The sequence below is a fragment of the Nicotiana sylvestris genome, chromosome 6 (genome assembly GCF_000393655.2).
Source record: "Nicotiana sylvestris chromosome 6, ASM39365v2, whole genome shotgun sequence".
NCBI lineage: Eukaryota > Viridiplantae > Streptophyta > Magnoliopsida > Solanales > Solanaceae > Nicotiana > Nicotiana sylvestris.
Window position 1 is genome coordinate 19,835,840 of NC_091062.1, and position 24,369 is coordinate 19,860,208.

General features: G+C 40.1%; 2 protein-coding genes across 2 annotated transcripts; one reads left to right on the forward strand and one right to left on the reverse strand.

Annotated features, from left to right (window-relative positions):
* Positions 1-366: 366 nt before the first annotated feature.
* Positions 367-2,465, reverse strand: LOC138870337 (uncharacterized). The gene is made up of 5 exons (XM_070148133.1): positions 2,280-2,465; positions 2,099-2,181; positions 1,514-1,970; positions 991-1,173; positions 367-624 (listed from the first exon to the last, which is right to left on the reverse strand). The coding sequence occupies exons 1-5, from the start codon at positions 2,463-2,465 to the stop codon at positions 367-369; spliced, it is 1,167 nt and encodes a 388-aa protein (XP_070004234.1).
* A 2,400-nt stretch (positions 2,466-4,865) lies between these two features.
* On the forward strand, positions 4,866-5,285 carry LOC138870338 (uncharacterized). The gene has a single exon (XM_070148134.1). The coding sequence runs from the start codon at positions 4,866-4,868 to the stop codon at positions 5,283-5,285; it is 420 nt and encodes a 139-aa protein (XP_070004235.1).
* The last annotated feature ends 19,084 nt before the right edge of the window (positions 5,286-24,369 follow it).

A 24,369-nucleotide genomic window follows, 5' to 3' on the forward strand; every position in this document is an offset into this window, starting at 1 on the left:
TCTGGCTGAGAACCACACTAGTGGATCCTGAGGGGTGCCTAGCACCTTTCCCTTAAGATAATTTCAAGCCCTTACCCTATCTCTGGTTATCAAGCAAACTTAGAAATGAACCCTAAGTGTCCTAATGCACCTTAAATCATTAGGTGGCGAATCTTTAAATACAAAACTCAGTTCCCAAAAGGAATGAGTTGTCTTATACCCAATGTCATAAACCCAATTTTCCGATACAAAGAGGAAAAAAAGGGGCGCGACAAAAGTGTGGACATATCAAAAACATATATGTTGTTCACTCTTTTTCCCTGCAAAACTATCTTGTCAGTGGTAAGATTAATCATAAAGCATTTTATAGAGGTGAATGCTACTATGTTAACCTCTATCACACAATTGTGATATACTTATTAGACTGTACTTCAGTCCATCTATCAAGTAGACGTTCTCAATAGAGTGAGAATAAATCTTACATACTTTTCCAACCCCAATGATCTCACCTTTCTTCCAATTTTCAAAGGTGACATTACCTCCTTTAAGATCCTCAAGTGAAAGGAACAGGTTCTTGCTTCCCGTCATATGCTTTGAGCAGCCAATATTCATGTACCATATTTGGCTACTCCCCTTTACTTGGACCTGCAAAAGGAAATCAGGGGTTAGTCTTAGGAACCCAAACTAGTTTGGGTCCCTTTTTATAGGCAAAAGGATTAATCAAATTCTTTTTAGCCCAACTTGGTAGCCAATTTTTCCCTTGAACAAAGTCTTTGTTCTTTTGACTTGCCTTATCTTTTGCAGTGCATTCACTTTTATAGTGACATGTTTTACCACAATGTGTGAAAATCGTGTTCTCAGGAAGTGTGAGGTACTTGCTTTTGGGATCCCACTTAGGTACCGGGTTCCCAAGCCAAGTCTTCTTCTGTTGCTACTATGGTGTTCTTGTAGCCATGAAAGTGCATATGAGGACCTGTTCCATTTACAAGTTCTGTCTAGCTCATGCTTTACCTTTCTCAGATCCTCCTTTGGAATTCTTAACTGCTCATCCCTTTTGTACAACTCATCTTTCATTTTTCCTATATTTTCTTCAAAGGTGAGTTGTGTCTGATCAACTGTCTTTTTACCTGTTCCTAATTTTAGTTTTAGATTTGCAGATCTATGCTTTAGGACAGTTGAATCAAGTGCATGAACCTAGTTATTCAACATAGTATTTTCACTTATAGTTTCACTAACCCCATGTTCCAGGTTTTTGCACTTAGCCTTCAAAATCACACTCTTTAGACAGTTGTTCTTTTTTGTTGTTTACATCCTCAGATTCATCAATTAGTTCTAGTACTAACTCAAATAACCTTTATTTGGAAAACAATATAATCTTGTCTTTGAGATGAACTACACTTACCTCAGTTTCTTCATTAGATTCTCAAATGGACATAAGTGCTTGTTCATCCTCATCATCATCATCTGAGCTTTCTCCCCAAGCAGTGACCATAGTCTTTGTTGATCCTTTGTTGTTGCTTTTCTTGGGTTAAACCTGTTCCTTCTTCCTGTTCCTTCGTTCAGCTCTTTCCTTCTTCCATTTAATTTCCCACAAAGGACAGTTCTTGATGTGGTGATCAGTCTTTCTACACTTGTAACAACCATCATTGGTTTGCTTCTCAGGAGCTTTTGACTTGCTATAACTTCCACTTCTTGAAGAATCATTTCCTCTCCTTAAGTAATTCTTGCAGTCCTTGGTGATCATGGCCATTTCATCATCTTCCAGATCAGAATCTTCAGTGATTCTGAGTGCCAAGCTCCTTTCCTTCTTAGGTACATCCATCTTCATAGTTTGTCTTCTTAGTCCATAAGCAGTGAGATTTTCAGTTAATTCATCCAGTAGGAGAGTGGAAATATTTTTTGATTCCTGGATGGCAGTGACTTTGCTCTCCCAAGTGATAGGCGAAACCCTAGTCAGTATCTTCTCGACTCTATCTTCTTCAAGAATAATCCTTCCAAGAGATTTTAGCTCATTAGTCAATGTAGTGAACCTTGTATATATTTCTTGAATAGTTTCTCCTTTCTTCATAGCAAAGTTCTCATACTAAAAGTACAACAGAGTTCCTCTGGATCTCTTCACCTGAGGTGTTCCTTCATGAGCCATATGCAGTGTGTCCCAAATTTACTTAGCAGTGGTACAACTTTGGATTCTGCTGTACTCATCTGGACCAAGTCCACAAACAAGTCATTTCATGGCTTTAGCATTTTTCTCCCACTTCTTCAAGTCCTTAGTAGTGCAGTCCGATTCTTGTCTTTGTCACATCTACTCCTTCAACATTTTTCTTCAAGGTAGCCAGTAGACCATCGGTGACAATGTCCCATAGCTCATAGTCCTCTCCTATAATGTGATCTCTCATCCTATTTTTCCACCATGAGTAGTACTGGCCATTAAAGAGTAGTGTCCTAGTAGTGGATTGCCCTTCCCAGTTTCCAGGTGATGCACTCATCTTGTTCTTCTCCTAAGGTGTTAGCCTCTTCAAGGATAACCTGCTTTGATACCAGTTGATGTTTTATACTTCAATGCCACAAAAGAGGGGGGTTATTTATGTGGTGTAAAATTTTCGCGTGCACAAATTATAGAAGGACCTGTTTTTTCTATGTGTTCCTTATGCTATTGTTACAGAAATAATAAATGCAGAAAGTAAAGAACACAAGTATTTTTATGTGAAAACACCCAGCTCAAAAGGTGAAAAAACCATGACCTACACTCAGTAGGATATTCCCCAACATTTCACTAAATCACTGAGCCAAAACAGCATTTACAAAACTCTTTGTAAACCTAAGGATTACCTCTAATCCCGTTTTGGCAACCAGCCTCTAGTTGTTGCGACAACTTCAAGTTAACTATAACTTGAATAAAACACTCAGAGTACCTAGTACAATTGCTTCTAGATAAAGCTGAAATGTACAATTTGAAACACCTACTACAATGAATCTAGAATAAAAGACAGATAGTTGGAACTGGTTCTTTTATTTGGTTCATGTAGCTTCAGGTTCGCACACTTGAATCACACAAGAATTGTTTGCAAAATGTCTTGCTATTTTGCTCTCAACTCATGTTTAACTTCAGCTTTGTGCGTACCTGTAAAATGAGAACATCTTGCAATTTATAGAGTTAGTAGAATAGGAAATAACTAGAGTTCTAATGTTATATTCTTCCTTGGTGGAAGAGTTCTAGTTATCTTCAACTTCTAACTTCTCCCTTATCTTGGATAGAGTTCTCTCCGAGTAAAGAGTCCTTCTCCTTATCATTTATGCAACATTTTCGATCAGGAGGTATCAGATATAACCACTTAAGCTTATCTCCTTTACGTGCATGCCTTGTGCTTGAATCTGCCCGCGTCTGTGTACACTATGTATGGACCTGGTTTATGCTTGAGTTCCTTTGTGAATCATCAAAACAAGCTTCATTTGGGCCAACATTAGTGGACCTCAATATATGACCGAAACATAATCTTGAAAGCCAGTATCTTTCCACAACGTTAAATAAGGTACTGCATGGATGACAACCCACAACTTTAAGTCCCTATTAAACATATTGTTTAGTTTGTTTTAATTAGTGTAAATTCATTTTAGTTCATTAATTTTATAGGATCAATGCACATTTGCGAAGTTCGTGGAGAAAATAAGGAACACGAAAAGGGATAAGTTTGAAAAGTTGAATGACACAAGTAACTATTAAAAAAATTAAATAAAAAATTTTTAAAAAAGAGGACGTAGACATGAAATTGAACGCATGGTATTGCACAAATTGCTGGAGAATATTTTAAGGCCCATACACCGCATAATAAAAGCATGGGGCATGGAGAAATTTTTCTTCGTAATAGTGAGCTAGGTGGGTATCATATATGGGTGTCCAATAGGACAGGACAACCCAGCTTGGCTCGATCTTGACAAAAAGAGATGGGATGGATATGGGAGTAGAAAGGACATGAGATAGGACGAGACTGTCATTTTGTCCCGATAGCCCCCATTATTTTTTAATTTAAAAAGTATACCTCCAAGTTCTAGCATTTTAAATGTTCGTCGTCTTACAGTAACATTAAGTTCTCATATTGAGTGTTAGATTTCCATAGGATGTGTTTTACACTCGTGTAGTATTACTAATTGAGGATTGTACTGCTCTAGAAACTCTTCTATAGTCTATCTTTACGATGAATTACATGTGTCATATCTATTGACGTTCCACGAAACAAATTTTAAGTATTTTTTATGTGGTGCATCATAAATTCTCGATGAAGAAATTGAACTAATTATTGTGTTATGCATTTTGATCAAATATCTGATGTGATTTTGAAAAGAATGGATTGAAATCAAGAAACTCAAATGATGAGAAGAAGGCAATGGAATAACTTACCTCTAGTTCTCTTTTTTTTTATTGTGTTGTAGCAGTGCAATTTGAGAATAACTGAGAGTATATTTAATTTTAAAAGTAAAAAAGCTCTAGGCTGGTACCACTGAAGAAAAAGGTAAAGCAATCAAAGTTCTAGGCTAGTGATACTGGAGAAAATAGTTTTCCCAATTAAGGCAAAGTTTTTATTCTGAGTGTTTGCTTGCACATTTTTGTGATTTACTAGCACTGTTTTCATCAATCTTGCTTTAAAATAAGAATTTGTTAAATTTACTATGGTGATTTAAATTCATGCTTAATCATTAACTTTGTCACCGTTTTTGTCATGATCACTATAATCATCATTTAAAGGAAGTGAACCGTCTCTGTAGAGATAACCATAATCAATGTGATTGCGGTGGGGTGAATTGACTAAGTACAAAGCTCAGAGTTCAGGGAGAAGTTGCGGGCTATGAGGGCTTGAAGGAGTAGTGGGGACGTGAGTTGTATGTAGACTATGACAGTGAATTGTATTAGAGAGGCTGCGAGAGAGGTGTTAAGGGTCTCGAAGGGTTTCTCTTGTGGCCATAAAGGGGATTGGTGGTGGAATGAAGAGGTTCGAGGGAAATCGAAAGCTAAGAAAGCGGCGTATTTGAAGCTTGTAGAGAGCATAAATGAGGTAGAGAATAGGACAAACCAAGAATGGTATAAGAAATCTAAGAAGGAGGCGAAGTTAGTGGTTACGACGGCTAAGACCACAACGTTCAGTCATTTATATAAAGATCTTAATGACAAAGGCGGGGACAAGAAGCTGTACAAGCTGGCCAAAGTGAGAGAAAGGAAGGCCCATGATCTGGACCAAGTAAGGTGCATAAAAGACGAGGAAGGTAGAGTTTTGTTAGAGGAGGCACAAATCAAGCGAAGATGGCATTCTTAATTCCCTAAACTCTTGAATGAAGAGGGAGATATGAGCATTATGTGGGGTGATTTGGAATAATTGAAGTGACATCGTGATTTTGGGTACTGTAGATGCATAAGAGTGGGGGAGGTCAAAGGGGCTATCACACCTCCTTTTTCCTACACCCCGGAAGAGTATAAGGAAGTTTGTCCAATTTAAGTGGCAATCGAAACGAGATTATTTTGTTTATTTAGAGTCGCCACTTGGGATAATTTATGGTGTCCCAAGTCACCGGTTTAGAATTCCGAATCGGGAAAGTTTGACTCTGTTTTATAGTCCGCGAACCTAGAAATCTGGGTAAGGAATCTGTTAACCCGAGAGAAGGTGTTAGGCATTCCCAGGTTCTGTGATTTTAGCACGGTCACTCAACTGTTAATATTGGCCTATTTATCTAATTTTTTACACATTTTAAACCTGTTGTACATTTTTAACTTTTTAGTCGCTTTTAATATTTCAGGAAAATTCAAGGTTATTTAAAACACATCGTAAGTCACACTATATGAAATGCACCCGTGGTTCACGCGTGACGACCCGGCCAGTCGTCTCATGCGTTACTGCTCCGTTTCCCCCATTTTTGCTTTCTTTTACTTCGTTATCCGTGTTTTATGGTATCGGGTTGGTCGGATCGAATCCGAAATGATTTTGGTAAGGTTTGAGATACTTAGTCTCTTTTAAGGAAGTTTAAGTTGAAAAGTCAACCGGATGTTGACTTATGTGTAAAAAGGCTCGGATGCGAGTTCCGATGGTTCGGTTAGCTTCGGGAGGTGATTTATGACTTAGGAGTGTGATCGGAATGGGTTTTGGAGGTTCGGAGTAGAATTAGGCTTGAATTGGCGAAGTTGATATTTTGGCGATTTCCGGTTGATAGGCGAGATTTTGATATAGGGATCGGAATGGAATTTCTAGAGTTGCAGTAGCTTCGTTGTGTCATTTGGGATGTGTGTGTAAAATTTCAGGTTTTCGGACGTGGTTTGGTTGGGTTTTTTTATCAAAAGCGTATAGCGGAAATTTTTTGAAACTTAGGCTTGAATCCGATGTGATTTGGTAGATTTGACGTTGTTTGAGGCATTTTGATGATTGGAACAAGTTTGAATAAGGTATTGGGTTGTGTTTGTGCTTTTGGTTGAGGTCCCGAGGGCCTCGAGATGATTTCGGGTGGTTAACGGAGAAGTTGAGATGTCATTGCAACTGCTGAAGTTTTGCTGCTTCTGGTATTTTTGCACCTGCGATTTGAGAACCGTAGGTGCAGTGCCGCACGTGCAGAAGGAGCCGCAGAAGCGAATTCGAGAGGAAAGTCTGGAACCGCAGATGCGGAGAGTGGACTGCAGATGCGGAATTGGCCTTTAAGTGATTTCCGCAGAAGCGGTGGATAGACCGCATATGCGGTATCGCAGAAGCGGCAAAAGTTGTCGCAGATGCGGAACAACTGGGAAGATGAATTAAAAGAGTCCTTCGCGATTTTTTGGGTTATTTCACCATTTTTGACTTCGGCTTGAGAGCTTTTGGACGATTTGGAAGAGGGATTTCAAGGGAACTTCGTTAAGGTAAGGTTTTTTGGACCTAAAACACATTTCTATGGTAGTATTTCATGGATTAAGGTTGTAATTAAAGGAATTAAAGGGCTAAAAATGGGGGATTAGGGCTTGAGTTTAAGAGGCCTTAAAATAAGGATTTGAGGGGCCATTTGAACTCCAATTTTGGTATTCTTGATATGCATAGACTCGTGGGGAGATAAGAAATCTATTGATGTGAAATTTTCTGAATTCCGAGATGTGGGCCCGGGGGTCGGGTTTTGGTAATTTTGGGATTTGTGCCCTTTATTGATTGTTTTCGTTTGGGCTTTGTTCCTTTAGCATATTTTGACATCCTCGTTCTTATTTTGGATAGATTCGATGAGCGTGGAGGCCGATTCGAGGAGCAAAGGCGTCGCAAGCTAGAGATTTAGTCGGTTCTAGATGAGTAATGATTGTAAATCATGTTCTGAGGGTTTGAAACCCCGGATTGTACATCATAGTGCTATATTGAGGTGAGACACATGCTTGATGACGAGCGTGGGGTTGTGCACTATTGAGGATTGTGACTTGGTCCGTCCCGTTAATGATTTTACCATGTATTTGATTGGAAACTATTTGCTATCATCATTATTTGGGCTGAATGTCATATTTGGGCCTAGTGCCAACTATTTAAACCTTTCGGGGGCTTTTTTATTGATATTTCCTCACTGTTTTGATATATTACTTGAACTCAGTCATGCTATTTTCCATTGTTTTACTACTCAGCCATGTTTACTCAGTTTTAAGACTTATATGATATTATAAATGATATTTGGGCTGAGAAATACTATTTTACTATTGCCCTAGAGGCTTGTGATGATTTTGACTGAGTAAGGCCGAGGGCCTAGGTTGTGAGGAAACACTAATACTATTTTGAGGCCAAGGGCCTGAGATATGTATGCCACGAGATGGCTTGACTGATATGAGGTCGAGGGCCTAGTTTTGATGCCACGAGATGGCTTGTTATTACGCTTGGGCCGTAAGGTGCCCCTCCATGAGTCTGCACACCCCTAGTGAGCGCAAGTACCCATTGTGATGTGAGATTGAGCCCGAGGGGCTAGTATTGTTCTATGTGATTGCCCGAGGGGCTGGTACTGTTCTGAGATGTTGCTCGAGGGGTGAATTTGTTGATATTGTGCCCGAGGGGCAAACCTTTATGTGTTTATTTTTCATAATTAATTGTCAATTACCTGCTAAATTGTTGAAAAAGGCTTTTCAGGAAGTAAAATTTGATATAAAGGATTTTGCCTATCTTCCACAGAATCACTGATTTTTAAATGGTTTTACTGCTTCATTATAGAATGCTTTGTGCTTTACGTGATTTCTTGATTTCAGTATTTATTTACATTTGTTTCTCACTGAGTTGGAGTACTCACTTTACTCCTTGCACCCATATGTGCAGATTCGGGCGTTGCTGATCCTGCCAGTGTGAGTTGAGAGCTCCCAGCGGACATTCGAAGTTCACGAGGTAGCTGCTTGACGTCCGCAGACCCGTGTTTCTCCCTCTTTATCATTTCTATCTCTTATCAGACATTTGTAGTAGTTCGTAGACTTTTCAGACTTGTATTAGGTTTTATAGATGCTCATGACTAGTGACACCCCAGTTTAGGGTTGTGTTGGGGTTATTTTCCGCAAATTATGTTTTTAACTGCTTGAACCTTGGTTTAATTGACTATGCTTATTAATATTTCTTAATGTTTAATTGTGTATAGATTGAACTCTGAGTAGTTGGTTGGCCTTATCTTCACGAGAGGCGCCATCACGACAGGGTTCTTAGTTTGTGTCGTGACAAGTTGATATCAGAGCCTCGATTACATAGGTCTCACGAGTCATGATCAGGTTTAGTAGAGTCTCACAGATCAGTACGGAGACGTCTGTATTTATCCTCGAGAGGCTGCAAAACCTTTAGGAAAAACTTCATATTCTTGAAATTCTTGTCGTGCGAACTTGTTGATCCGAGTACTAAACTTCTGTTATTCTTTTCTCTCACAAATGGTAAGGACATGCGCTACTGGACAGGGTGGACGACCACCAGTGCCACCAGTTGTGGCCACCAGAGGCCGATGACGCGGCCGTGGTTGTGGTAAAGGCAGAGCAGCGAGGTCAGCACTTGTGGATCCACCAACTGCCCCAGCTCAGGATCAGGCTCCAGCTATGGATTCTCCAGCAACACCAGTTCAGGCACCAGGTGTGCCCATTGTGATTTCGGGTCTTCAGGAGGCCTTGGCACAGATCTTATCAGTTTTCATTGGCCTGGCTTAGGCGGTTTCAGCCACTACAGTCGTAGCTACTTCATAGGCCGGGGGAGGCAATTAGACTCCCGCTGCTCGTACACCTGAGTAGGTCGTGCAGGGATTTTAGATGCCGGGGGCACATCCAGCCCAGCCGCTCGCAACTGCTCAGGACTATGTAGTTACTATCATGTCGGAGGATGAGCAGCGTAGGTTGGAGAGATTTAGTAAATGAAGCCTCCAACCTTCAGTGGCACAGAGGGCGAGGATGCCCAGGGCTTTTTGGATAAGTGTCAGAGGATGCTTCGTACTGCAGGTATTCTGGAGACCAGCGGGGTCGCTTTTACCACCTATTAGTTTTCAGGAGCTGCTTTCACTTGGTGGGAGGATTTTGAGAGGCATAGGCCTGTTGGTGCAGCACCCCTTTCCTAGCAGCAGTTCTCCATTTTCTTTCTGGAGAAGTATGTGCCTCAGTCTCATAGAGAGGAGCTGCACAAGCAGTTTGAGTGGTTGCGTCAGGGGGAGATGATCGTGTCGTAGTATGAGTTGAGGTTCTCTAAGTTGCCTCATCATGCCATCTGGTTGGTCCCGACAGATAGAGAGAGGATCAGGAGGTTTGTTGATGGTCTTACTTATCAACTCCGTATTCTCATGACTAGGGAGAGGGTGACTGGTGCTACTTTCGAGGAAGTTATGGATATTGCCCGTGAGATTGAGTCTATTCGTCGCTAGGAGCGAGAGGAGAGGGAGGCCAAGAGGCCTTGAGGATCTGGCAGTTATAGCGGTGCTCCTTCGAGGGGTCAGTTTCAGCACAAAAGAGACCGTTCATTCAGGACTGCTCAGTCAGCTCGCCCAGGTTATCATGGGGCATCTTCGGGTCATGGTTATCATGGATCTCAATAGGTCCAGTCATCACTCAGTGCTCTTCCAACTCAGAGTTCATCTCGTGCTCCATCAGTTCAGGGCTCTTCTATGCCGAGTACACCTGTTAGTCACTCTGGTGTGAGGGGTTCCCTTCAGTCCCCTTCTCCAATACCTGGGAGTTGTTATGAGTGTGGCGAGATGGGTCACATGTGGAGGCAGTATCCTCATCGTATTGCTAGTTCGTCCCAGCAGAAGGGTTAGTCGTCGGCTTCAGTGCCAGTTTCTTCACCACCACTCGCTCAGCCAGCTAGGGGTGGGGGTTAGTCAGCTAGGGGTCGCCCCAGAGTGGGAGGTTGATCAGGGGGCGGTCAGGCCTGTTTCTATGCACTCCCAGGCAGACCCAATGTTATTGCTTCAAATGCTGTCATTACAGGTATTGTATCAGTTTGTCACAGAGATGCATCTGTATTATTTGATCCTGGTTCCACCTTTTCTTTTGTGTCCTCGTATTTTGCTTATTATTTGGGTACGCCCTGTGAGTTTCTAGCTTTACATGTTCATGTATCTACCTCGGTGGGCGATACTGTTGTTGTACTCCGTGTGTATCGGTCGTGTGTGGTGACTATTGGGAGTCTGGAGGCCCGAGTGGATCTATTACTATTGATCATGGTGGATTTTGATATCATTTTGGGCATGGATTGGTTATCCTCGTATCGTGCTATTCTGGACTGTCATGCTAAGACAGTCACATTGCCTATGCCGGGTGTGCCACGGATCGAGTGGTGAGGTATGACTGATTATGTTCCTAGTAGAGTGATCTCTTTCTTGAAGGCCCAACATATGGTTGGGAAGGGTCGTCTTTCATATCTAGCGTTTGTGAGGGATGTCGGAGCTGAGGCTCCCAGTATTGATTCTGTACCAGTTGTGAGGGATTTTTCATATGTGTTTCCTGCAGACCTGCCGGGCATGCCACCAGACAGGGATATTGATTTTGGTATTGACCTGGTGCCGGGCACTCATCCCATTTCTATTCCATCGTATCGTATGGCACCAACGGAGTTGAAAGAATTGAAGGAGCAACTTCAGGAACTCCTAGATAAGGGGTTCATTTAGCCTAGTGTGTCACCTTAGGGTGCGTCGATTCTATTTGTGAAGAAGAAGGATGGCACAATGAGAATGTGCATTGATTATAAACAATTAAACAAGGTAACAATTAAGAACAAGTATCCTTTGCCTCGCATTGATGATCTATTCGACTAGCTTTAGGGAGCGAGGGTGTTCTCCAAGATTGATCTCCGTCCGGGTTATCACCAATTGAAGATCATGGATGCAAATATTCTTAAGACGGCTTTCAGGACCCGATATGGTCACTATGAGTTCTTGGTGATGTCGTTTGGGTTGACTAATGCCCCAGCAGTGCACATGCATTTGATGAATAGCGTGTTCCGGCCTTATATCGATTCATTCATCATAGTCTTCATTGATGATATTCTAGTGTATTCTGTAGTCAGGAGAAGCCCGCGGAGCATTTGAGAGTTGTGTTGTAGAGATTAAGGGAGGAGAAGCTCTATGCAAAATTCTCCATGTGTGAGTTTTGGCTCAGTTCAGTGGCTTTCTTGGGGCACGTGGTGTCTAGCAAGGGTATTCAGGTTGATCCGAAGAAGATAAAGGCGGTTCAGAGTTGGCCCAAACTGTCCTCAGCCATAGAGATTCGTAGCTTTCTTGTTTTGGCAAGCTATTATCGCCGGTTTATTTAGGAATTCTCATCTATCGCATCTCCCTTGACCAACTTGACTTAGAAGGGTGCTTCATTTGTATGCTCGGATGAGTGTGAGGAGAGCTTTCAGAAGCTCAAGACAGTTTTGACCACAGATCCAGTGTTGGTTTTGCCATCAGCTTCAGGTTCATATACTGTGTATTTTGATGCTTCGAGAGTTAGGATTGGTTGTGTGTTGATGCAGGAGGGTAGAGCTATTGCTTATGCTTCTCGTCAATTGAAGCCCAATGAGAAAAACTACCTCGTTTATGATTTGGAGTTGGCTGCCATAGTTCACGCGTTGAAGATTTGGAGGCATTACTTGTATGGTGTATCTTGTGAGTTGTTCACTGATCATCGCAGTCTTCAGCATTTGTTCAAGTAAAAGGATCTTAATTTGAGACAGCGTAGATGGTTGGAGCTGCTTAAGGATTATGATATCACTATATTGTACCATCCGGGAAAGGCTAATATGGTGGCCGATGCTTTGAGCCGAAAGGTAGTGAGTATGGGAAGTTTGGCATATATTCCAGTTGGGGAGAGACCTCTTGCAGTTGATGTTCAGGCCTTGGCCAATCGGTTCGTGAGGTTGGATATTTCGGAGCCCAGTCGGGTATTGGCTTGTGTGGTTTCTCGATCTCCTTATATGAGCGCATCAGAGAGCGCCAGTATGATGATCCGCATTTGCTTGTCATTAGGGACAGAGTTCAGCATGATGATGCTAGAGATGTGACCATTAGTGATGATGGGGTGTTGAAGATGCATGGCCGGATTTGTGTACCCAATGTGGATGGGCTTCGGGAGTTGATTCTGGAGGAGGCCCATAGCTCGGGGTATTCCATTAATCCGGGTGCTGCAAAGATGTATCAGGATTTGAGGCAGCACTACTAGTGGAGAAGAATAAAGAAAGATATTGTGGGATTTGTAGCTCGGTGTCTCAATTGTCAGCAGGTGAAATATAAGCATCAAAGACTGGGTAGCTTGCTTCAGCAGATGGTTATTCCCGAGTGGAAGTGGGAGAGGATCACTATGGACTTTGTTGTTGGACTTTCATGGACTTTGAAGAAGTTCGACGCTATTTGGGTGATTGTGGATTAGCTGACCAAGTCTGCGCACTTCATTCCTGTGTGTACTACCTATTCTTCAGAGCGGTTGGTAGAGATCTATATCCGGGAGATTGTTCGTTTGCATGGTGTCCCAGTTTCCATCATTTCAGATAGGGTCACTCAGTTTATTTTGTAGTTTTAGAGGTCTGTGCAGAGAGAGTTGGGTACTCAGGTAGAGTTGAGCACAACTTTTCATCCTCAGACGGACGGGCAGTCCGAGCGCACTATTCAGATATTGGAGAACATGTTGCGTGCTTGTGTCATTGATTTCGAAGGGTCATGGAATCAGTTTCTACCGCTTGCAGAGTTTGCTTATAACAACAACTACCAGTCGAGTATTCAGATGGCTCCATATGAGGCTTTGTATGGAAGGCAGTGTAGATCTTCAGTTGGTTGGTTCGAGCCCGGTGAGGCTAGGCTATTGGGGACTGATTTGGTACAGGATGCCTTAGAGAAGGTGAAGGTGATTCAGGAGAGGCTTCATACAACGCAGTCAAGGCAAAAGAGCTATGCTGATAGGAAGGTTCGGGATGTTTTGGCGAGAAGGTTCTATTGATGGTTTCACCCATAAAGGGTGTTATGAGATTTGGAAAGAAAGGGAAATTGAGTCCTAGGTTCATTGGGCCTTTTGAGGTGCTTCGGAGGATTGGGGAGGTGGCTTTTGAGCTTGCTTTACCACCCAGCTTGTCGAGTGTGCATCCGGTATTTCATGTTTCTATGCTCCGGAAGTATATTGGGGATCCGTCTCATGTTTTGGATTTCAGCGCGGTTCAGTTGGATGATGATTTGACTTATGATGTGGAGCCAGTAGCTATTTTGGGTCGTCAGGTTCGAAAGTTGAGGTCAAAGGATATAGCTTCAGTGAAAGTGCAGTTGAGAGGTCAGCCCGTGGAGGAGGCTACTGGGAGACCGAGCGGGAGATGCGTAGTAGATATCCTTACCTATTTGAGGTTTCAGCTATGTTTCTTGACTCGTTTGAGGACGAACGTTTGTTTAAGTTGGGGAGGATGTGACGACCTGGCCAGTCGTCTCATTAGTGACCGCTCCGTTTCCCCCATTTTTGCTTCTTTATGCTTCGTTATCCGTGTTTTATAGTATCGGGTTGGTCGGATCGAATCCAGAATGATTTTGGTAAGGTTTGAGACACTTAGTCTCTTTTAAGGAAGTTTAAGTTGGAAAAGTCAACTGGATGTTGACTTATGTGTTAGAGGGCTCGGATGCGAGTCCGATGGTTCGATTAGCTTTGGAAGGTGATTTATGACTTAGGAGTGTAATCGGAATGGGTTTTGGAGGTTCAGAGTAGAATTAGGCTTGAATTGGCGAAGTTGATGTTTTGGTAATTTCCAGTTGATAGAAGAGATTTTGATATAGGGGTCGGAATGGAATTCCGAGAGTTGCAGTAGCTTCATTGTGTCATTTGGGATGTGTGTGTAAAATTTTAGGTCATTCGGACATGGTTTGGTTGGATTTTTGTTCAAAAGCGTATTTCATAAGATTTTCGAAACATAGGCTTGAATCCGATGTGATTTGGTATATTTGACGTTGTTTGAGACGTTTTGATGATTGGAAAAAGTTTGAATAAGGTATTGGGTTATGTTTGTGCTTTTGGTTGAGGTCCCGAGGGCCTCAGAATGATTTCGGGTGGTTAATGGAGAAGTTGAGATGTCATTGCAGCTGCTAAAGTTGTGCTGCTTCTGGTGTTTTCGCACCTGCGGTTTGGGGACCGCAGGTGCGGTGCCGCACGTGCGGAAGGAGAGCCGCAGAAGCGGATTCGAGAGGAAAGTCTGGAACCGCAGATGCGGTAGTTGGACCACACCTGCATAGTCGCAGATATGAAGAGTAGACTGCAGATGCAGAATTGGCCTTTAAGTGATTCCTGCAGAAGCAGTGGATAGACCGCATATGCGGTATCGCAGAAGTGGTAAAAGTTGTCGCAGATGCGGATTAACTGGGCAGATGAATTAAAAGAGTCCTTCACGAATTTTTGGGTTATTTCACCATTTTTGACTTCGGCTTGAGAGCTTTTGGACGATTTGGAAGAGGGATTTCAAGGGAATTTCGTTAAGGTAAGGATTTTGGACCTAAAACACATTTCTATGGTAGTATTTCATGAATTAAGGCTGCAATTAAAGGAATTAAAGGGCTAAAAATGGGGGATTAGGGCTTGAGTTTAATAAGCCTTAAAATGAGGATTTGAGGGGTCATTTGAACTCCGATTTTGGTATTCTTGATATGCATAGACTCGTGGGGAGATAAGAAATCTATTGATGTGAAATTTTCTGAATTCCGAGACATGGGTCCGGGGGTCGGGTTTTGGTAATTTCGGGATTTGTGCCCTTTATTGATTATTTTTTGCCTGGGCTTTGTTCCCTTAGCATATTTTGACGTCCTCATTCTAATTTTGGATAGATTCAACGCGCGTGGAGGCCGACTCGAAGGGCAAAGCCGTCGCGAGCTAGAGATTTAGCTGGTTCGAGGTGAGTAACAATTGTAAATGATGTTCTGAGGGTTTGAAACCCCGGATTGCACATGTAGTGCTATATTGAGGTGAGGCACACGCTTGATGACGAGCGTGAGGTCATGCACTATTGGGTATTGTGACTTGGTCCATTCCGGTTGATGATTTTACCGTGTATTTGATTGGAAACTATTTGCTATCATCATTATTTGGGTTGAATGCCATGTTTGGGCTCAGTGCCAACTATTTGAACCTTTCGGGGACTTTTTATTGATATTTCCTCACTGTTTTGATATATTACTTGAACTCTGTCATGTTATTTTCCATTGTTTTACTATTCAGCCATGTTTACTCAGTTTGAAGACTTATATGATATTTTAAATGATGTTTGGGCTGAGAAATATTGTTTTACTATTGTCCGGGAGGCTTGTGATGATTTTGACTGAGTAAGGCTGAAGGCCTAGGTTGTTAGGAAACACTGATACTGTTTTGAGGTCGAGGGCCTGAGATATGTACGCCATGAGGTAGCTTGACTGATATGAGGCCGAGGGCCTAGTTTTGATGCCACGAGATGGCTTGTTATTGCGATTGGGCCGTAAGGGCCCCTCCAGGAGTCTTCACACCCCCAGTGAGCGCGGGTACCTATTGTGATGTGAGATTGAGCCCGAGGGGCTGGTATTGTTCTATGTGATTGCTCGAGGGGCTGGTACTATTCTGAGATGTTTCCCGAGGGGCAGATTTATTGATACTGTGCCCGAGGGGCAAACCTTTATGTGTTTATTTTTCATAATTGCTTATCAATTACCTGCTTAATTGTTGAAAAAGGCTTTTCAGGAAGTAAAATTTGGTATAAAGGATTTTTTCTATCTTCCACTGAATCACTGATTTTTAAATGGGTTTAATACTTCATTATAGAATGCTTTATGCTTTACGTGATTTCTTGCTTTCAGTCTTTATTTACATTTGTAGCTCACTAAGTTGAAGTACTCACTCCCTGCACCCCTGTGTTCTGATTCAAGTGTTGCTGATCATGCCAGTGCGAGTTGAGAGCTCCCGACTGACATTCGAAGTTCACGAGGTAGCTGCTTGACGTCCGCAGACCCGTGTTTCTCCCTCTTTATCATTTCTATCTCTTATCAAACATTTCTAGCAGTTCGTAGACTTTTCAGACTTGTATTAGGTTTTATAGATGCTCATGACTAGTGATACTCCAATTTAGGGCTGTGTAGGGGTTATTTTCCACAAATTATGTTTTTAACTGCTTAAACCTTGGTTTAATTGACTATGCTTATTAATGTTTCTTAATGTTTAACTGCGTATAGATTGAACTGGGAGTAGTTGGCTAGCCTTGTCTTCACGGGAAGTGGCATCACGACCGGGTCCGGGTTTGGGTCATGACATCACGACACGTTCTATTTAGCCTTGTTAAAAATTAGAACCGGGCCACATGAAATGTACCCCTGGATTTTAGTAGTAACCATGATAATTATATAATTAACGCGCCTAAAGCAAACTATGAAGTTCATTTAATAAATATCTAAATTATAACATTTGTGAGGGCCATGAGTTATATGATTTAAATGTGTGAATGGCGCACCTCAATATCTTTCAAAGGAAGTGCATTCAATTAAAAGAACTACGGAAATTTATATTTAAAACTAATTAGGTATCACAACTACGATACGAGAACCGTACCCGTAGTCATGATTTGTTTATTGTTAATCAAACCTAAATCATGCAACGAGGATAGTTAAACAAACAAGAATGTGAGCACGAAAAGTTTTTCTAAGATCAATACAGTAAAGTTCCGTCAAAAATTCCAAATCTGCTTTTTAAATCAATTCACATTTCCCAACACTCCAACAACAGAAGAATGTAAACTTTAACTTATTTCCATTAACCTTTTAGTTACTTGAATTAATCTCAACCCAACTACCATTAATTCTATTCACTGTTGTGGCTCACTTTGTGAATTTTAACCTAAAATTATTGAACCAAACAAATCCCGTGTTCATCACTTTAAAAACTAACCAACCAATTCATTTCTATTCCATATAATGTATCATATCAAACTAAGCATACTCAAAACAAATTAAGAGAAAATTTTAAAAAAGACACAAAACAACCAAACAATCATATTGAACTGTTTTTCCTTTGTTATCCAGGTGGGCTCTTGATTTCCAACACTTGAACTGTTTTCCCTTTGTTCTCCAGGTGGGCGCCTGAATACCAACACTTGAATTGTCTTCCCTTCCTCTGAAACTTGAATTGCTTTCCCTTTGTTTTCCAGGTGGGCGCCTGATTGCTGAACTCGACCCGCTTTCCTTTGAAACTTGAGCTGTTTTCCCTTATTTTCCAGGTGGGCACCTGATTACAACAAAACAGACAAAACAAAAGAAATTGTTTTGCCCCAGTTTGATATTGGGAACATCTGTGAGTGTTAACCAATTCTTGTTATCAAAATAAGTTCTAAGCTAAATTCCCTTATCCTGAAAAATTTCAAAACCAAGTCTTATCTCAAAAGTGAAAAACTTAAATGCTAAATTATACTTCCCAAAAGTAAAACTCTCATCAGACTTGTCACTTGCGAGGGTCTCACAACTTACTGAATCCCATTATACAGGAGGGTACTAGAAACTTACTGTCGAGCTTGCCTGGCACCTACTTTCCTCACGGAGGGTTTCTCCGGAACAAACAAAAATTTTTGCCCCTGTTTCAATCAAAGAAAACTCGTGAGTTTAAACATGATGGTTGGTTTGCGGCCTTGACTTTGAAGGTGATTTATCCTTCACTTTCCATGATAACTTCGATTTCAACTCAAAAGACCTTGTCTATTTATTGACTGACCGCTTTCTCTGTCACCCTTAGCACAGAAAATACCTCTGATCCATTCAAACCCAATACCATTCAACTGTTAAATTGTGCTCATGCATTGACATATACGGAACCTCTATGTTTCACATGAATCCCAAAGCACATCAATTTCCACCCACTCAGCGCACATACTATTCTTTCTTGACTTATACCAATGGCCTTGGACTTGAGGTCTATTGCTCCTTCACTTGCCATGATAACTTTGATTTCCGCTTGGAAGACCTTGTTTGTCATTGATTAACCACTTTCTTTGTCAGTCTTATCATAGAAAATACCTTTGATCCGTTTACCCAACATCCTCTATCTTGCATCGCTCATGAATTGACATATACCAAACCTCTGTATTTCACATGAATCCCAAATCACATTGTTTCGGTGCATTGTGGATAGGATACTGGGAAGGTGCGGTATGACTTTGGGGATTTTATGGAGAGAAGTAGCATTGAGGAGAAATATTTGGAGCACGAGGATATCCATGGGGTCGATATTGAGACTGAAAGCATTGAGCAGGAATGCCCACTGGATCCTGTCATTGGCGGGGCTCAGCAACATCTTTTCTATCAATGGGAGGATTGTCCCGAGCAACTTGTTCGTTCCATCTGAACCGAAACTCCCTAAAATCTTCCTCCGGTTTATTTTCCATATTAGATAGGGAGGAGTGGTCTGGGGTAATGCCTATATTGTATTGAAAGTGTCGAAAAACTCTTGAGCCATGTCATGCCATGTAGGCCACTTACTGACATCTTGACGTGTATGCCATTCCAAGGATCCCTTAGTCAGGCTCTCACTGAAATATGCCATTAGCAACTCGTCTTTCCTACCAACACTTCTCATTTCACTACAATAACCCCTCATATGGGCTACCGGATCTCCACGCCTATCATACAAATTAAACTTTGGCATCTTAAACCCTTTCAGCTTTCTGGATATCTCATCTTGCCCTTCTTTTCTTGTGACCTTTTTATTTTCAACATGAGGATCATTCCAAGGGTTTTGATTGTATGAGTCAGGAACCTTGTGGACAACCTCTGTGGGGTAATATTGGGCGTCATGAGCTTTGAGTGGGTGTTCATTGTTGGATCTATGAAGGGAAGATTGTTGAGAAGTTGTGATCGTGGGGATAGTGAATATGACAGGAACGCAATTTGGGGAAAAGTAATTGGAGGATGAGTGATGGAGCTACCAGGGTGGTTGGGAAAGCTGTGATAAGCGGGTGGATCTAGAGTGTATGGGGAATCATCTGGCACTATGACCAGAGTTTGGGTAAGGGTAGCATCTAAGAAGCTAGGTGGTGGCAGGGGTGGTGCCTTCCTAGTCATCCAAGCCTGATACATGTTTGCCATGTGTTGTCTTAACATCCTTACCTCTTCAACCAACCCATTGCCCTGTTTAACTAATTGATTTTGGGCACCAGTACCAACCAACTCAATTCCGTTGCCGTCTACCATTGCCTTTCGATCTTATGTTGTAGAGAAGAGTTACCACTTTAAGAACCACAAACTAACCACCTTTCTGCTATGAAAATGAAGTCATCACGTTAATGTTAGGGCATTTAACATATGATAATCTCACTTTATGTGCAATGCACCTAGCCACAGTTATCGATTCTAAAATAACTTCGAGGGTACGAAAGTCAGTTGGCATCATCCCAATTTGTTCATTTCAATCCTCTCTTTTCTTTGCTTTTCTAGCACTTGCTTGCTCATTTTCCTTCCTCTTTTTTTTTCTAATTATCACTCTTTTCTTTCCTCTCATTTCTCACATCCCATAATTTCATCTCTCTTTTTCTTTTTCTTTTTTTTTTCTTTTAATAATAAAAAAATAATTTGATCGAACCCTATGTAGGTTGCCTACGTATCATGACGCCGCATGAATCAGATCTTTGCGTAGTTCGGGAAGATCGGGAATAATTTAAACAAACTAATGTTCTCTTTTTCTTTTCCTTTCTTTTTTTTATCTTGATGACTACTCTGATGAGAAAAGAGAAAGAAAAGAAGCAAACCGCTTTTTTTGAATTTTTAGACTTATTGTTCTATAACCTATTCTAAATTCAAGCTTAACGAGCCTATATTTTTTATCTTTTTTTTTTCTTTTTTGAAACAAATACTCTATGGGAAATTATTAAGGAAAAAACCCTACAAGAGAAAAATATTTTTTGATTCTTTTTCTTTTAGAAAGGAAATCTAAAGGATGAACTAAAGAAAAATATTTTGAATTTTCGTTTGATACCTGAAGAAAAACTTCGTAACGAGATATGAAAAAGATAAAAAATATTTTTGGATTTCAATTCTTAATTACCTAAGGAAGAAACTTTAAAGATAAACAAAGGATAAAGTATGTTTTTTCTTCTATTTACAATATCCTAAAGTCCTAATGAAAATAATTTTTTTTTTCCATTTTTCATTAATTTCCCAAAGAAGCACCTCAAAAGAAAATCTTTTTTGGATTTTTGGAATTAATACCTTAAAGAAAACTTTTTAAAGAGGTATTAAAAAGAAATTCTCGTTTTTTTGGGAATTTTTAATCTTAATATACTAAAGGAAATATAAAAGCAATTTTTATTTTGAGTTCTAGATATAAATTTCCTAAGGAAAACCATAAAAGATTTTTTTTTGAACTTCTAGAGTTAGTATTCTAAAGAAAACATCTAGCAGAAATGTAAAAACGCAAAATCTCTTTTTTTTTATAACACTTTTTTTTTTCAAATACAAAATAGAAAGTACAATAATTAAAAAAACTCGACATTACTGTACAAAACTAGAAGGTAAAAGACGACATAAAAAGAAAAACTCAAAACATAAAAAAGAAAAGAAAATCTCCTTTTAATCCATTCCTGAATGACTAAATGGTCTTGGGGCTCTGTCATGCTCAAACTCCGGTAAGTAGATCTACACCTATATGGGAACATTATAACCAAATAAGTTAAAGATCTAGAACGCTATGTGAGACAATAACGCTTCCTGTCGGACACATACAAGATGTGATTGTGACTATTTTTCAGAAATTAACCTATGTGGCTAAAAGTGGCTAAAAATGCAAGATTTGGCTAAGACCCTGCGAAGCCAAGAACCTAAGATCCACTAGGAAGAACGGACCCTGTGTGGGTTGCCTACGTATCACGCCCCGAAAGACGAGAATCAGGTATGCGTAGTTCGGGCAGATTGGATACCGGCGAGAATTGAAAAAATAACTAATTTAAAGAAAAAATATTTTTTGTCCTTTTTGAAGAAATGATGAAACATGTATCTTTTTTTGGATTTTCTTTTCCACCTTTTTTTATTTTTGGAAAATGACGAGAAAGTGCAAAATCTTTATGAATTTTTCATGTTTTTATTTTCTTAACAAACATGTGACAGAAAACATAACTGGGCCCTATTTGCTTTATTTTTCACACTTCACCTTTTTTTTCTTTTTATCTTTTTCATTTGCCCTCAACTATCATTGGTCCGCCAAATGACCCTTTTACCCTTGAAGATTACAATATGTAGCACATAGGATGCATCAATATGGTCTTTTATTTTTGTAACTTATCCTAGACGGACCCAACCCCTGTGTTGAGCCCTCTAAGTCAAATGCATGTGATGCAACAAACGTTCCTACTAGGGATCCGGCATGAGACTATGTTATTCTAGGTTTAAAAACCTAGGTTTATTTGTTCTAGACGTGGCTTACCCGAGCGGACAGCTCGAGCCGGGAAGGGGAGGGCAGCGTACCGGGAATACAGAAGCTTCACTAGCTTTGCAACTTGTTCGAACCTCGTTCTAAAATTGGGATACGACTCAAACAGAAAAGAAGTCACACAAAGTACACACTTCCCAGATGATTTAGAATACTCAGAGAGAGGAGGTTTTTGCAACAATTTATATACAATTCAATAATATCAAAGCGGTAAAAAGCAACATTTAGCACATTAGGCCCAAACATGTAAATAAAACCAGGTAATAAATGAAGCCAAATATAACAATTATTCTAAGCTCGAATTCTTGAACCCTGAACCAGAAATTCTGAGTTTTTATTCCCCAGCAGAGTCGCCAGAGCTGTCACACCTCCTTTTTCCTACACCCTAGAAGAGTATAAGGGAGTTTGTCCAATTTAAGTGACAATTGAAACGTGATTATTTTGTTTATTTAGAGTCGTCACTTGGGATAATTTATGGTGTCCCAAGTCACTAGTTTAGAATCCCGAATCAAATAAAGTTTAACTCTATTTTATAATCTGCGAACACAAAAATCTGGGTAAGGAATTCTGTTAACCCGGAAGAAGTTGTTAGGCATTCCCGGGTTCCGTGGTTTTAGCACGGTCGCTCAACTGTTAATATTGGCCTATTTATTTTATTTCTTACACGTTTTAAACCTATTGTACATTTTTAACTTTTTATCCGTTTTTAATATTTCAGAAAAACTCAAGGTTATTTAAAACACATCGTAAGCCACGCTACATGAAATGCACCCGTGATTCACGACTCGTTCTATTTAACCTTGTTAGAAATTAGAACCGGGCCACATGAAATGTACCCCCGAATTTTAGTAGTAGCCGTGATAATTATATAATTAACGCGCCTAAAGCAACTACAAAGTTCATTTTATAAATATCTAAATTATAACATTTGTGAGGGCCATGAGTTATATGATTCAAATGTGTGAATGACGCGCCTCGATCTCTTTCAAAGGAAGTGCATTCAATTAAAAGAACTATGGATATTCATATTTAAAACTAATTAGGTATCACAACTACGCTACGGGAACCATACCCATAGTCACGATTTTTTTATTGTTAATAAACCTAAATCATGCAACGAGAACAGTTAAACAAACAAGAATGCGAGCACGAAAAGTTTTTCTAAGATCAATACAGTAAAGTTTCGTCAAAAATTCCAAATCTGCTTTTTAAATCAATTCCGATGTCCCAACACTCCAACAATAGAAGAATGTAAAATTTAACTTATTTCCATTAACCTTTTTGTTACTTGAATTAATCTCAACCAGACTACCATTAATTTCATTCACTGTTGTGGCTCACTTTGTGAATTTTAACCCAAAATTATTGAACCAAACAGATCCCATGTTCATCACTCTAAAAACTGACCAACCAATTCATTTCTATTCCATCTAATGTATCATATCAAACTAAGCATACTCAAAACAAATTAAGAGAAAATTTTAAACAAGACACAAAAAAATCAAACAATCATATGGCAGTCATAATGAAACAATCATATGGCAGTCATAACCATATAACATCATTCAAACACAGAAGGGATAGTTATACTCAAGTAAAATTAGACAAGAGGATAAATGATGAACCTTTGAATAAGCTTTCCAATATATTGACAAATGAGCCTCAAAAGTATAGCAACAAGTCGTTTGGATCTCGCGGACCACATACGAAGACCTCGACGAACAACCGTTGAACTCAAAACAGAATCAACCTCGAGCAGCGGCAGGGCTCGAATAGGAATCGACGTCGAACAATCTTGATCGGCGACGAAACTCAAAAACAGACAGAACTAGGACTCATTTTCTTTTCAAAACAAAAGAGAGATCTGCGGCTGTTGTTGTGGAAACAGTGATTCGATAGGGTGAGGGTCATTTGTGTTTCCGCTGCTGGTTATTGTGAGAGATGGGGTGGGGTGAAGGAGATGAAAATCTGGGGGGGTTGTTTTTTGTGGCTGATTGAAGAAACAGCTGCTGGAGAATTCTTTTTGTCTCTAGCGTTCGCTCCAAGATGAAAACGGTGCCACATATCCCTAGGTCTAGGGTGTCAGCCTTAGGGTCTTATAGGCGTTACTCCTAGGTCTTCAGTCCAAACGCTAATTTTTTAGTCTCCTTCGACGTTCTTTTTTCCAAAATCTGATGAGTTAAGGTTTTTATAGAAAGGGGGAAGTTGGGCTAAGTCTTAGCCATTAGGGTGGGGTAATGGGCTAAAAAGATTGGGCTTGGTGTATTGGGCTAAACTTGGCTTTTAATTCTATACTTCTTGCAATTTGGCCAAAAAATTTATTTTCTTTTCTAAAATAATACCATAAAAATATAAAATTAATCCTTATTAACTAAAATAAACAATCTTATATTGTGAGACTATTTTGGTATTTTTCAAGATTATATAAAAATAAAAATCCTAGTAAAATAGTATGATTACAAAACATTAACGAAACTATTTTTGTAATTTTCATTTTTTGATAAAATAAAGTAAAAGAGTCAAAACTAATTAAAATATCGATA